At 51.2% G+C, this 14,254-nt stretch overlaps 1 protein-coding gene and 1 long non-coding RNA gene across 3 annotated transcripts; one reads left to right on the top strand and one right to left on the bottom strand.

The window, feature by feature from the left end:
• Positions 1-571: 571 nt before the first annotated feature.
• LOC109497764 lies at positions 572-2,841 on the bottom strand. Its single transcript, XR_002154186.3, has 2 exons — positions 1,540-2,841; positions 572-823 (listed from the first exon to the last, which is right to left on the bottom strand). It is a non-coding gene; the product is annotated as an uncharacterized LOC109497764 (long non-coding RNA).
• Positions 2,842-3,108: 267 nt separating this feature from the next.
• On the top strand, positions 3,109-13,385 carry LOC101099622 (histone H2A.V). Of its 2 annotated transcripts, XM_023250125.2 has the most exons (5): positions 3,109-3,194; positions 7,545-7,622; positions 9,875-9,988; positions 12,296-12,425; positions 13,056-13,385. In XM_023250125.2, the coding sequence occupies exons 1-5, from the start codon at positions 3,192-3,194 to the stop codon at positions 13,115-13,117; spliced, it is 387 nt and encodes a 128-aa protein (XP_023105893.1). In that variant the 5' UTR covers positions 3,109-3,191; the 3' UTR covers positions 13,118-13,385. The 2 variants fall into 2 exon arrangements, with proteins under 2 accessions (XP_023105893.1, XP_023105894.1); XM_023250126.2 differs by lacking the exon at positions 9,875-9,988.
• Positions 13,386-14,254: the final 869 nt, after the last annotated feature.

The raw sequence follows: 14,254 nt of genomic DNA, 5'->3' as shown, positions 1-14,254 counted from the left end.
CCCTGGCTATGAAAACCCAGCTGGGGATATCACTCAGGCTAGTGACTCATCAGGGCAGGAGGGGTCTCATTTGTCTGCCCAGCTGACACCACACCTTTTGGGGGTGGGGGTGCTACAAACTTGCTTTGGATGTACGTGCTTCACTCTGCCAAACCCTCTGGCAGCTCAGGTGTTCTCTTGTGGATGGGACCCAGGATGAAACAAGTCTGTGGGGAACTCACTGCTGTGTTTCTGCACTGCACCTGCCAGTGAGCCTTTGGAGGCTACACTTTGGCGGGAGCCAGCTCTTGCTTCCCCTAAAAGCTGTTCTCACCCACCCGCCAAGGGCCAGGGCCTGACATCGAATCGAGGGCACATTCTAGAGCAGGGCTGTGGGCACAGTCATTCTTACGGTCATTAAGCCCACAGTGGACCTTGCCAAGCACCCGCCAAGGCCACACCCCAGGCCTTCCCAGGAGAATTTGGCTGTCCTTTCCAAGAGTGGCCAAAAGAAGATTTCTTGATAATATTTTGGAGAGTATCTCCATGTTAAAGTGAATTTAAGATTGAACACAGGGGTAAAACTCCTGGAATCTGTGTAGTAATCATGTAATCATGAAGGCTTTCTACTCGAGAGGCTAAAACACGGTCATTTCCCTGGCAACATTGGGGAAATGGATGTCTGGTATAGGAGGACCCTGTCCGTGTAAATGTATTGTTGACTCAAAAAATTACAATTTTGCGAAGAAGAGCCATTGTGTGGAGTCAGGTGTCCCAGGAAACAGACTTGGACGTGGGGATTTGCCTTCATGGGGTTCACTGTGGGTGGCTCCTGGTGACATTACTATGAGAAAATGAAGAAAGCAGCATTAAATAGAATGGCGATGTTGAACAGCAATGCAGTTCAAGCGGGTCGGTGTCAATCACACAGCAGACTCTGAAATGGAAAGGCTCTTCAGAGTCGAGTCAGAGTAAGGCAAAAGAGCCAGGCACCATTACCCCACACCCACTGGTGGCTGGTGATTGGCTGCCCCCACAGCACTGATCCCTGGGCCATGCTGTTCCCTCTGGCCAAGCACAATTCCCTAGAAGACTGCTGAGCAGCGGCCACCAGTCAACACTCAGCTGCTGATGCAAAGGTGCCTCTGTGACTATGCGTGAAGCTTATTCTCAAATTGTAGGACACACAGATCCCCTGGGGGGCCTGATGGGCCCACCCACAGTTTCCCACTCAGTGGGTGTGGGTTGGGCATCAGAACCTGCACTTGCAACAATTCCAGGGGACCCCAATGCTGCTGTGTAGGGACCACACTTTGAAAACCATATACTGTTATCTGACCAGGTTAAATCCTGCAGGTTGAATAACCCGACATGTGTGGTAGTATATCACTTGTAGATGCTAATTCCTACAGTTCCCTGGTTAGGCTGGTCTTTGTGAGCCCATGCCACCCGCTCTGCAGCCCTGGTTCACTGGAAACCAGACTTGACTCGCTGACACACGTCCTTTATAAAATTGGTAATAGGCAGGTTTTCTTTTTACAAATGCGGTAAAGTTCCCACCTGATTTTCTTCTGTCTGTGGGCCTCAATCTCCATCTAGTTCTCCCAGCTCTAAACAGGATGCAGAGATGGGGAGGCGGATCACTACTGTTTGTGATGAGCGTCAGTGTCTGTCACCCTAACTGCACTGTCCTCCACTCTGAATCAAGGACTTGAAAGCGGAGGGGCGACGGAATGAACTGGCGGTTAAGGAAAGAAGTGACCCAAGTGACCGTGTATCGGACATGACCCCGTGCTAGGAACAGGACGCTTCCTCCTAGGTTGCTGAATGAGCGCTCACCCCAACGCTGCGCGGTGGGCACTCTTGCGGGCAGATTTAATGACCACACAGGCGTGGGCATACGCGGTGCCCTGCGCGGACCACGCAGCCAGGGAGCGAGGGCTCGGGGTCAGGCGTCCCCACGGGCCGCACCGCCCGAGCCAGCGCTCAGAGCTGCGCGAGTTTGCGTTCCCCCCGTTCCCCCCGGCGTGTTGGAAGGCCAGGGTCTGCAGGTGAGCGCTGGGGGTGGGGGTGGGGGAACGGCCAAGATCTCAGTTGAGCTCGGAGAGCAAGGGAGTCACCGAGGGCGCAGGGAGAACCGGGATCTGCAGGTGAGCGCTGGGGGTGGGCCGGGGGCGCGGGGAGGGCGCCCGGGCGCGGCGGGAACCTGCTCTGGAGCCGGACTCGGGGTTGCAGGGTGCCCTCCTCTCCGCCACCCCCGCCCGCACCGGGACCACCCGGACTTCATGAGGAAGCCCCCACGGGAATCTGTGGGGTCCCAACCGGCGGTGCGGGCGCTCCCCCTCCCCTCCGCTTGCCCCACGTCCCTGCCCTGCGCGCACGCACGAACCCCGCGCGGGAGCGCCGGGAAGAGGGCGCCTGCGGCTTCGGAGAGGGCGGCGAGGGGACAAAGGCTGATGCCGGACGCGGGAGAAGGAAAAGACAGGAACATCCCTGCGGGGCCCGTCCTGAGAAGGTCGACCGCTTCCCCTAGTCTCGGCGCTAGGACGCCCCTGAGAGCCACAGGATCGCGAGAAGGCGCGCGCGCGGGCGACGCCCACCGCCACTTCCGCCCAGAACGCAACTCAGAGACTACTCCCCGCAGAGAACGCGCGGGAAAGCGGCCACCACCTCCAGTCACCCCACACATTGGCTAACCCCGCTGTCGTTCCCGGCAACCCGCCTCCCCTGCTCGCGGGCAAGGTTCTCATTGGCTGAGTTCTGCCAGCCGTCCGTCCTCATTGGCCCGCCCCTCCATTCATCCGGCCCGAGCCTTGGAGACAGACGGAGAGCGGCGCGTGGCCCCGCCCCCGCTCGCACGAAGGGCGGTCCTTGTCGGGGCTGGAGGCCCCGCCCCCGTGGGCCGTGTGCAAAAACAAACAGCCGTTAGGGAGGTGGTGCCGGGGGCGGGGCCGGACTAGAAGGGGGCGTGCGATTGGGCGGCCGCCTGGGTTCAAATTAGCAAAGAGAGCGGGGATTGGTCGGGGCGGCGCGAAGCGGGTCCCGGTTATTGTCCGGGCTCCGGCGGCGGCGGCGGCGGCGGCGGCGGCGGCGGCGGCGGCGGCGGCGGCGGCGGCGGCGGCGGCGGCGGCGGCGGTCGGTGCTGCGGGGCGGCGGCTCGGCGGCGGCTCGGCGGCGGCTCGGCGGGAGCGAGGGCGGGAGCGGCCGAGACCATGGTGAGGGCAGCGACCGGCCGGGCGGCGGCGAGTGGCGCTACCTGTTGAGGCTGCGCGGTTCCGCCTCGCCCGCTGTGGCGCCGGCGTGGAGCGCGGGGAGAGGGCCCTGCGGCCGGCCTGCGTCCCGGGCGGGTGGGCGCTCCCCGTGTCCCCCGGCGCGGTGCCTCAGACCTGCGTCCCTCCACCAAGCCGCTAAAATTACGGGTTGGCCGCGGGATCTAAAAATAGCGGCGGCGGAGACTTGTCAGCTAGTTGTTGGGATGCTGACGTCGGGGCTCCGGGAGCAGGTGCCCTGCTGGAAGGAGACCCGGTGTCCGGCAGGGAGGGACCCCCGTCCGGCGCTCCCTCGTTCTCCGGGGCGCGGACCCCAAGCCGATGCTCCCTCGGCCCCCGGGACGCGGACCACCGGCCGGGCCCCTTCCTCCCCGAGACGCGGACCCCCGACAGGTGTCCCTTATGCCTCCGGGACGCGGACCCCCGACATGTGCCCCCTCCCTTTCCGGGTTGCGGACCCCGGCCGGTGACCTCTCCGCCCCCGGGATGCGGACCCGCGGCAGCTGCGGGGGTGGACGTGCCCAATTCGGGGCCGAATCGTCCGCTGGCTTCTCGAGTGCGAGCTGACCCGGGCGGAGCGCCGGGCAACTTGGTGGCTGGCGTCCGGAAGGTGACCGAGGCCCCCACACCTGGCAGAGTCATGACGTCTGTTGTTCTTAAAACCGTGATTTCACGCCTGCCTCCTTAAAAAGCAAATCAGACAGTAAACAGGATGGATTGGACACAGGCTGAAGTTGCCTATGAAGAGTCAATTCGGGCTTTTGCGGTTTGGTGGCTTTGGATTGGTAACTAGTTCTTATTTCCTGATTCGGCCCTGGAGGCACGGTGATTGTGATTTTAGATTCCTGCGCCTGTTGAAAGGTTTTTACATTTTATTCCGGGACAGAGCTGAAACAATTTCTGTACTTGAGGAAGAAGTGGGAATGTGTTATGTAAGCCAAATTCAGAAATCAAAAAATTCTACAAAAACCTTTTTATCGTATATCAGTGTGATCAGAAATTATTAAAACATACAAGGCATCCTGTAGAAACCTAGAGCTTCTCAGTCCCCTCTGTTAAACGTAAATCACTGTCTCCTGCTAAAGTGCTAAATGTGAAAAACATAGGAATTTGTTCTTAAACTTTTTTCCTGCTTCTAATACGTGCCAAGACCTGTATTTTTTTTTTTTTTTATGTCGTTCCGGGAAATAAACATTAAATCACCTGAGGCGTGCAGTTGGGGGGGACTATGTGCAGTTAATTTTTTTTTAGCTTAAAAATTTTAAGAAAAACATTATAAAGGGGATATGCCATTTCATTGCTTATCCTGTGCTTCGAAAATGTAGATCCTTGAACAGCTTGCCCGTCTTGTAAACCAGTTTTTTTGTTTTTTGTTTTTTTTAACAGGGAAGCCATAATAGACTTAAATGGTAAAATTAAACAGTCCAAAGAAAACAGTAGTTTCTCTCTCAAGTCAGATTCTTGGTATTCCCCCGCCCCCCCGCCAGAGGCAAATAGCTTTTCTAACCTATTTATTGTGTGTTCTTCTGGAAATCTGTGTGCACACATACTCTGCATAGAAGACCCCATGTTTATGTAAGGAAAAGCTCCCTGCACTGGTACATACTTTGCCTTTTCCACTTAAGAGTTTTGTGGGTGTTTATGACACATATCTTTGTCTCATTTGTTGAAATGGCTGCATGATATTTTCCTTTTTTTATGTGAAAGAATTTTTAATGTTTATTTTTTAAATTTTTTATTTTTTTTAACGTTTTATTTTTATTTTTGAGAGACAGTGTGTGTGGAGGAGGGGCAGAGAGAGAGGGAGACACAGAATCCAAAGCAGGCTCCAGGCTCTGAGCCGTCAGCACAGTGTCCAACGCGGGGCTTGAACCCACAAACCCCGAGATCATGACCTGAGTGGAAGTCAGACGCTTAACTGACTAAGCCACCCAGGCGCCCGTTGAGTATTTTTTTTTTTTATGTTTATTTATTTATTTTGAGAGAGAGAGAATCCCAGGCAGGCTCCGTGCTCAGCACAGGTTCATGGGGCTTGAACCCATGAACCATGAGCCAAAATCAAAAGTTGGATGTCCAGCCGAACCACCCAGGCATCCAGCAGGTTTGGTTTACTTTTCATTCATTGATTGACGTTACCAACAAAAAATGATTTTATTCAGGAATAAAAGAGAATTGCAATGTGGGAAAAACAAGCTGTGAGCAAAACCGTAGGCAAGTCCTGGCAGGATTACTTTTTGTTTTTCTTGTTTTAAACCTCAGCCAGCCAAGTATTTATCTATCTATCTATCAATCAATATGAAAGAATACTAACACACACACACACAGACACACACACACACACACACAGACACACACACACACACACACACACACACACACACACACACACACACACACACGAGGAGGGGGGTGGGGGAAGGGCAGAGAGAATCCTAAGCGGGCTCTGCACGGTCAGTGCAGAGCCCAGCATGAGGCTCAGTCTCACAAACTGAGATCATGACCTGAGCCAAAAATCAAGAGCAGGACGTTTAATTGACTGAGTCACCCAGGTGCTCCTATTTAATTAGTTATTTGAGACAGAGTGAGTACAGTTGAGGGAGGGGGAGAGAGAGAGAGATAGAGACCCAAGTAAGCTTCATGCTCAGAGCAGAGCCCCCCACTTGGGGCTTGATCCCATGACCCTGGGAGCTGAAATCAAGAGTTTGGCCCCTTCCCCCTGCCCATCCCTTGCTTACGTACTCCCTCTCAAAAATAAACATATTTTTAAAAATTAAGAGAAAAAAAAGTTGCTCCCTCAACTGACTGACCCACTCAGGTGCCTGGGGTTTTTTTTTTTTGTTGTTGTTGTTGTTGTTTTTTTTTTTACTATCTATTGATAGTAGGATTTGTTTAACCCTTTTAGTGTAAGTGGTTCTTTTTTTTTTTAAATATACATACTAAAACTTGCCATTTTAGCCATCTTTAATGTGCAATTACTGATGTTAAGGACATTTAACACTGTTATGCAGCCATCACTGCCAGTCACCTCCAAAACTTCTTCCCAAAGTGAGTAACTCTCCATTCCAACCCTGTCTCCAGTCTCCTGCAACTACCATTGTACTTTCTCCCCCTCTGATTTTTTTTTTTTTTTTTAATTTTTTAATGTTTGTCTATTCTTGAGAGAGTGAGAGCGTGAACGGGAAAAGGGCAAAGTGAGAGAGGGACACAATTCAAAGCAGGTTCCAGGCTCTGAGTTGTCAGCACAGACAGAGCCTGATGTGGGGCTGCAACTCCCCACCTGGGAGATCATGACCTGGGCCAAAGTCGCTGCTTAACGACTGAGCCCCCCAGCTGCCCCCCCACTTCTGATTTTTGACTAGGTACCTCATATAAGAGGAATCCTACAACATGTGTCCTTTTGGGACTGGTTTATTTCACTTAGCATCACATCTTCAGTTTATCTGGCATAGGGCGTACCGCAATTTCCTTTATATAGCCGAATGCTGTTCCATGGTGTGTGTACACCCCCTTTTGTTGATCATTAGTTCCTCAGTAGGCCCTGGAGCCCTTTCTGTCCTGAGGCTGTTGTGGACTTGCCTGTGTGTTGCTGCATTGAGTCCTCTGCCGGTTTCAGTTCTTTGGGTAGAGACCCCAAAGTGCAGTTGGTGGGCCGGATGTTAATTCTGCGTTTAATTTTTGGGTTTCTTCTAAGGTGCTTTTTTCTCTCCCAAAAGAGCTAACTTCTTTTTTTTTTCTTAAGTTTCTACAGTTTTTTTAATGCTTATTTATTTTTGAGAGAGAGAAAGTGTGGTGGGAGAGGGAAGGAAAGAGGGACAGGATCCCAAGCAGGCTCCACACTGACAGCAGAGAGCCCGCCATGGGGCTCGAACTCACGAACCATGAGATCAGGACCTGAACTGAAGTCAGAAGCTTAACCGACTGAGCTTACCCGGGCTCCCCGATATGTTAACATTTTTAAAAATCACTACGTTATGAAATATTTCCAGCATGAAAGTTATGTTTACTTGATGAAGATTCGTCAGTGTGAAATTCAAGAAAAATAGGCAAACTTATAGAAAACTCAATTTAAATAAGAATTTAAGGTTTGACATCATAGTTACATAAGTTAGTAAATAATGATATAACACATGTATATTTGAAATTGAAGAAAGGGATCACTTACAAATGTATATTTTTTAACTACCTGAAGTAAAAGTGGAGAAAATTGTTTCCCAAATGTTTTTGAAATAGCATTTTCGAGTCTTCATCTGGAGGTTTTTTTTTTTTTTTTTTTTTTTTCTTTTCTCTTTCACTTAGGCTGGAGGGAAAGCCGGAAAGGACAGCGGGAAGGCCAAGGCTAAGGCAGTGTCTCGCTCGCAGAGAGCTGGGCTCCAGGTAATTGATGCCGTCATAATTCATGACTGGGTTATTTTCTTCATTGTTGTAATTTAGGACCCATAAATGTTTCATTACTTGCAAAATTATACTTGTACCACTGACCTTTTAATGAGAGTGAGTGGTCAAAAATTAAAATCCCAATGCAACAGTCTTTTAATTTGGATTCTTCCAAATGAGAACAAGTTATGAAGCGGTGTTAAATGAGCTCTTAAAATCTGTTATTTCTAGATTATAATTATGTTCCTGTTTTTGTTATAAATTGGCCCCCATGAAAGTAAGTATGCCGTGATTTGTCTTCCGGGGACGGTCCGCGCCATGTGTGATCACCCTAAGACACAGAGCTTGGGGGAGGACTGGGCAGTGCACCCGTCCCCTGGATGTCTCCCCTTGAGCTTCCTTCAGTTTGAGCCAGAGTGATACGCTTGAAACACTAAATACTTTGAAACTTCACGCATTTGAGTTGTTGCAACTTTGATCCACAAACTCCAGTGTTTCTGAATGAGTGAGAACCGCTCCTACCTAGAGGAGGAGACTTTGAAACAGGACGGTTTGCAGGCCAGACTGTAAGGTTTGGGTTTTCTTCTTGGCGGTGGCGGGGAGCCACTGAACTTTGTGGAGCGGGAGAGTGACGTGAGCCAGGGGCACCGAGGGGAGGGGGAGGGAACTCCCCCTAGAGGGTGACTAGCTGGGCTCTCCCTGAGCATTGCCTGGGGCAGGGGTGTCAGTGACCGACAGTGACCCTTGTCCGCGAGAGGGCAGGTGATGAGGGCAGGTGACGGAGGCTGTGCCGCACTTTAGGACTGAGGTAGGCACACCTAAACCCCGTGCAGCAGAAGGAATAGAAGGCACATGTGCCTCCCGAGAATGGACAGGGAGGCACGGGGGTTCTATAAGGCTTAGAAGCACAGCATCAGAGGAGTTTATGTTGTAGCAAGAACGCGTCAGGAGAGAAGTTGAAGGTGAGTCATTTGAAGTTCCACCAAAACATTGTCAGGAAAATGTCTCCAAGTTGTAGATTTGAGTCCCCTTTCCAAGAGGAGTGATGAAAAGAATTACAAAGTTGAGATCACATGTGTAAATTTGGGAGCTCGTGCCGCAGTGAGTCTGGTCACAGAGGACGAGAGGGGAACCGGGGGCCTTGGGCGGACCACATGCAGCCTGGGAGTCCCGGGAAGGCTGGGGACCGGCCCGAGGGCACAGAGAGGCTCGAGTCCTTGAGGATTGGATCTAGAAATGGCTACTGGATTTGGCAGTTAAAGTGCCACCACCTACCTTTAAGAGCAATGGCAAAAGCCAAGGTTGGGTTAGAATAGAACAGGTGACAGGACTTGGGGTGCCTGGGTGGCTCAATCGGTTGAGCATCTGATTTCAGCTCAGGTCATGATCTCGCAGTTTGCGAGTTTGAGCCCCGCATGAGGCTCTGTGCTAACAGCCTGGAGCCTGCTTCGGATTCTGTGTCTCCCTCTCTCTCTGCCCCTCCCCCACTCGTGCTCTGTCTCTCTCTCTCTCTCTCTCTCTCTCTCTCTCTCTCTCTCAAAAATAAACATTACAAAAAAATTGAAAAAAAAAAAAACAGGTGACAGGACAGTTAGGTGTCCAGGATTTGCTTTTAAGTTTTGCCTTTGGAAAGGAGAGCGGGGAACGGGCTGGAGTGGGGTTGGTTGCTGTGAGGCTCAGAGGACAGGTGCAGGGGGGAAGGCTTGGGGGTGGGGGTTGAGCTGTTGTGGTGCTGGCATGGCGAAGGGTCACAGTGCGTGAGAAGGGGGCCATGGGGGCGACATGCCTGAGGACACATTGGAGAAAGTTCTGTCCTCAGAGAGTCCCCAGGAGAGTTAGCATAGCTGTCAGCCGCAGGGAGGGAGCAGGGAGCTGGCCACCCCACCCCCCCTACTCCCACCCCCACCCCCACCCCCGGGCTGCCGCGGAGGGGTCAAGGGTCAAGTCTGGCACCAGCACACACCTGGCCCCTCCTTGGGCTGTGCTGTGCCTTGGGCTGTGCTGTGCCGGCTGCCCGTCTTCAGAAGCTAGTTCCTCAGACACCCCCCCCCCCCAACGGGTCTCTCCTCAGGAGGGCAGAGGTGGGACCTCTAGGCCCTTACTGCGACACACAGGTGCTAGCAACCGTTCCTTGTTAAGTGGGTCTGGCTTCTCTGATCCGTGCGAGTTCACGGTCCGCTCTGCCTTTGGTCTCGCTCGGTAGCGCGCTGGTAAGGCCGCGGTGCCTCCCACCTGGATGCTCTGTCTTTCAGTTTCCCGTGGGCCGCATCCACAGACACTTGAAGACCCGCACCACGAGCCACGGGAGGGTCGGCGCCACGGCCGCGGTGTACAGCGCCGCGATCCTGGAGTACCTCACGGCCGAGGTCAGTCGTGCGCGGTCCCGGCAGGTGCGCCGGGTGCGGAGTGGCAGAGCCCACGGGGGAGGGGGCGCCTCCTCGGCACCCAGCCCGGTGGCACCCAGCCCCAGCCCCGTGTGGGAAGGACCTTGATGCGCTCATGCTGAGTTAAGGCAGGGTCCGTAGCCCCACGTCTGCGGGAGGTGATGGGTGTCTGGTACCTGCGGTACTCCGCTACTAAGGAAATGAACCCTCAGCGGGAGGTTTGTGAACTGAAATCATGATCTCTTCGTGAAGATGGGGTGGGGGGGGCAGAGTTTGCCAGGGTGATGTACATTACACATCCATTCTGATGGTGGAATCTGGTGGAAGAGCAGACGAACCCTCTTCTCTGCGTGGTTGCCTGCGTAGACTGCCTGCCAAGACTGCGTAGTCTTGGCCAGTGTGACATTGCAGGAAGATGGGCTGATTGGGTGAAATTCTTAACACCTGGGTGATGGACCAGCCCCTTGTAAGGAGAACCCCCTGAAGACTGCGACCGCCCCCCATCCCTGCACTATCCACCCCAGTCAGGGCAGGATGAGTAGCAAGCAGGTCAGGCGGTTAGAAACAGAGGGAAGTTCTTCCCCGCGATCATGTGGTGGGGACCCGGACTGAAAGGTGGGAGTTTGGGGTGTGTGTGAATTGTTAATGCCGTCATCTCATTAACTTCATCTGGTCCCTGCACTCCAGGCGGTTTCTACGGTGTTAGGTCCTGAGACAGGGACACGGGGCCTCCCCCCACCCCACCTTCTCCTTCAGCCTTACACCAGTTTGTGTTTGGTGAGCGGCAGACTTTTCAGGAAGGTACACGTTTCATTCATCACGTGGAGGCATATTCTTCTGACTCAGAATGTTCCAGGTCTCATCCAGACTCCCATTTTCTTTATTCCCGGGAACTTTGAGTACAAGTTTTTAGGTTAAGATTAGACCATGAGCGGGGTGCCTGGGTGGCGCAGTCGGTTAAGCGTCCGACTTCAGCCAGGTCACGATCTCGCGGTCCGTGAGTTCGAGCCCCGCGTCGGGCTCTGGGCTGATGGCTCAGAGCCTGGAGCCTGTTTCCGATTCTGTGTCTCCCTCTCTCTCTGCCCCTCCCCCGTTCATGCTCTGTCTCTCTCTGTTCCAAAAGTAAATAAAAACGTTGAAAAAAAAAATGTTTTTAATAAAAAAAAAAAAAGATTAGACCATGAGCATTTATGTAAGCAGTCAACATATTTTCAGGTATTTGTGTTTGGGGTGTTAGTCATAGTAGGATGCAAAGAAAATACTGAAATCTAAAGTCAGTAGCTTCACACTAGGGTCACTTGGAGCTTCCAAAAGATACTGGTGCCCAGATGGGTCAGAGTCTTGGGAGGAAGAAGCAGGGGTCCCCGCTGCTTCTGACATACACGGGGACTTCCCACCACTGTGTTTAAGCGAGGCTCTATGGAGTTTTTTTTTTGTAGGACTTCCATCAAAGGTTTTATAATGCCAGTATAGTCTGTAGAGGCAAAACAAAACAAATTAGAAATGCAGTTTTTTTTGTTTGTTTTTTTTTTAATTTTTTTTTTTCCCAACGTTTTCATTTATTTTTGGGACAGAGACAGAGCATGAACGGGGGAGGGGCAGAGAGAGAGGGAGACACAGAATCGGAAATAGGCTCCAGGCTCCGAACCATCAGCCCAGAGCCTGACGCGGGGCTCGAACTCACGGACCGCGAGATCGTGACCTGGCTGAAGTCGGACGCCCAACCGACTGCGCCACCCAGGCGCCCCTAGAAATGCAGTTTTTATGGCCAGCTGGGACTTTGGAATTGTTTTAGTTGAAAATTCCCATTCTAGAATAAAGGGCTTCTAGTATATTGCCTCTAGATTAGAGGACCCAGTGATGTTAAAAACTCTGAATAAGAAATTATTTTTTAAACTTTTCTACAAGTACTAAGAAATAAGTTCCGTCCATTAAGGGCTGGACAAAAATAGACTACGGGGCCATACTGAAATCACGATTTTCCTCAATGTTCGCATTTGGAATCTTGGCTAGGGAAATAGTGTTATCCCTTGCCCTTCTTTCTGGAGAAGTGGGTTCTTGCTCAGGGGTCTAGCTCTCCTGCAGAAAATGAATATAAGAGACCCTAGCGAAGTAACAAGATTCCTATGAAAGCATCAGAAATGTGAAAAAGAAACCCGCATTACCGGCTCATATGCATTGCGTGTCTTCTGTGCAGATACCGTACAGGTCTGTGTAGCTATAACTACAGGTCTGCGCTGAGCCTCACGCGCTTGAGCCTCTGATGCACCGTCTCACGGTGCTTTGCAGGTGCTGGAGCTGGCGGGTAACGCCTCCAAGGACCTCAAGGTAAAGCGGATCACCCCGCGCCACCTGCAGCTCGCAATCCGTGGTGATGAAGAGTTGGACTCCCTCATCAAGGCAACCATCGCCGGGGGTGGTACGTAGGATCCCCACTACCGCCCACGTGGCTGTTGGCCGTTCTGACATCATTCAATCAGTGACCCTAGAACTCATACAGACCTCGACTCCAGGATTCCAGGACTCCAGGAGTGTTGAGTCTGTTACGTTACAGTAAAGGCTCCTTTATATTCTGATCCCAATAAATGCTATGGCCAGATACAGCACTGCTTTAGTTTGGCACATTCCTTGTCTAAATCTCATAAATGATTCTTAAAACCTGGGGTTTTAAATATTTCCCATACCCTTGTAGCGGTGTCTTAAAGGTAATCCTGAGAACCTGCTCTGTGTGATGACCTTGAAAGTCAGGGCTGAGGTGATTGAGTGAGTCAGGGTCAGTGAAGGTGAGATGAACACCTGAATCCCTTCCAGGTCACCTTCGGAGAAGCTCTTGAAAGCTATGCTTCCTCTTCCCCAAAGTCCATAAAAGCGGTGTTTTATGTAGTTTTAGGGGGGTTCCCAGACCTCAAGAGAGGGAGGCCTTGGCGTGGGTGGGTGTGTGAAGAGGGCCATCGGCAGACTTCATGTCTGGGGAGTTGCTCTCCGGGGAGGCCCCGAAGTGGAGAGAGCGCCCGTGGAGAGTCGTTCATATGTTTCCGTTCCCTTCCAGGTGTGATCCCGCACATCCACAAGTCTCTGATCGGAAAGAAGGGACAGCAGAAAACCGCGTAGAGCATTGTTTTAACCAGCCCCTTCCTCCCGTCATTGTACTGTAACCGGGACAGAAGAAATAATGGGGACATGGGGGGTTTTTAAAAGAGGCAGATGGAAAAGCTTAGACAATTACTGTAGACACGATAAGAGACATTTGTACGTTCTTAGGCTCAAAGTTTGATAAAGTACCTTTCCACGCGGCAGCGCTTGTGTGGTGATTGGCTAGGTTTCTCCCGTTGTGTTTTATACAAAAACGGAATTGATAAACCATTTTTTACAAAAAGAATTGGTCTCAAAACTGTTCTGTTCGTGACGTGTTGGAAATATTTTGCTCATACTTTGAAATTTTTTAGATTTCAAATCGGTTATTCTATATTCAGGATAATCTGAGAACAAATTGGGAATCTAGATTTACCAGGATTGATACCATATCACCGTGTGCTACCATATAGTAGGTGCCATCCATTTGCGGTACAAACCGTCGTGTTACATACCCCAAAAGAAGGAAAAACGGCCAAGTAAACCGTGGGGTGCCATCAGCTGTGGGACGCTCCCCGATCCAGAGATGCCGGAATAGGAAAACGCATGCGTTTAGGATTGATGACCTAGGGTAGTGGACTCATCCACTGAGCACTTACCATGGCAGGCCCTGAACTGAGTGCCTTAGTGATCCAGACTTTACTCCCCCCTGCTTTTAAAGATGCAGAAACCGAGGTGCCCAGAAGTTACTTGCTGGAAGACATTTATCTAGTAGGTAGGACTCGCAGGGCTGGGAGACAGGCCTCGATTCAGCGTACTCCGGAGCCCACACTCTTACCTGGATCAAAGTTCAGTCTATAAGTTTTCTGCTTTTACTTAAACCTCCAGCTTTTAGTGGTCTTCTGTTGACATAGTAACATCCAGCAGTTGGTGCCCTATTTAAAAAAATATTTTACTTTGTCAGCTTTTAAGTAACTTGTAAGGTTTAATGTACCAACTAATAGTCCGTCACAAACTCTCTTTTTCCGCTTGGAAGTCATTAAAAAAAGATCTTTCAATGTTTTATAATCTAGCTCTATCAAAACAAAGCTCTCATTTTAAGAAAACTTATTTTATTATGTAAATTTTCAAAAATACAGAACAATAAAGAGAAGAGTATAATGAACCCCCCGTGTA

This window comes from Felis catus, chromosome A2 (genome assembly GCF_018350175.1).
Source record: "Felis catus isolate Fca126 chromosome A2, F.catus_Fca126_mat1.0, whole genome shotgun sequence".
NCBI classification, from domain to species: domain Eukaryota; kingdom Metazoa; phylum Chordata; class Mammalia; order Carnivora; family Felidae; genus Felis; species Felis catus.
Note: the sequence above shows the minus strand (reverse complement) of the source record. Positions and strands in the feature narration are given on the sequence as shown.

Bases quoted from the DNA above. Each gene is read 5' to 3' on its own strand.
- LOC101099622 (XM_023250125.2), top strand. The intron at 7,623-9,874 runs GTAATTGATGCC...TCTGTCTTTCAG, and splicing joins CGCAGAGAGCTGGGCTCCAG to TTTCCCGTGGGCCGCATCCA. The intron at 9,989-12,295 runs GTCAGTCGTGCG...GGTGCTTTGCAG, and splicing joins TGGAGTACCTCACGGCCGAG to GTGCTGGAGCTGGCGGGTAA.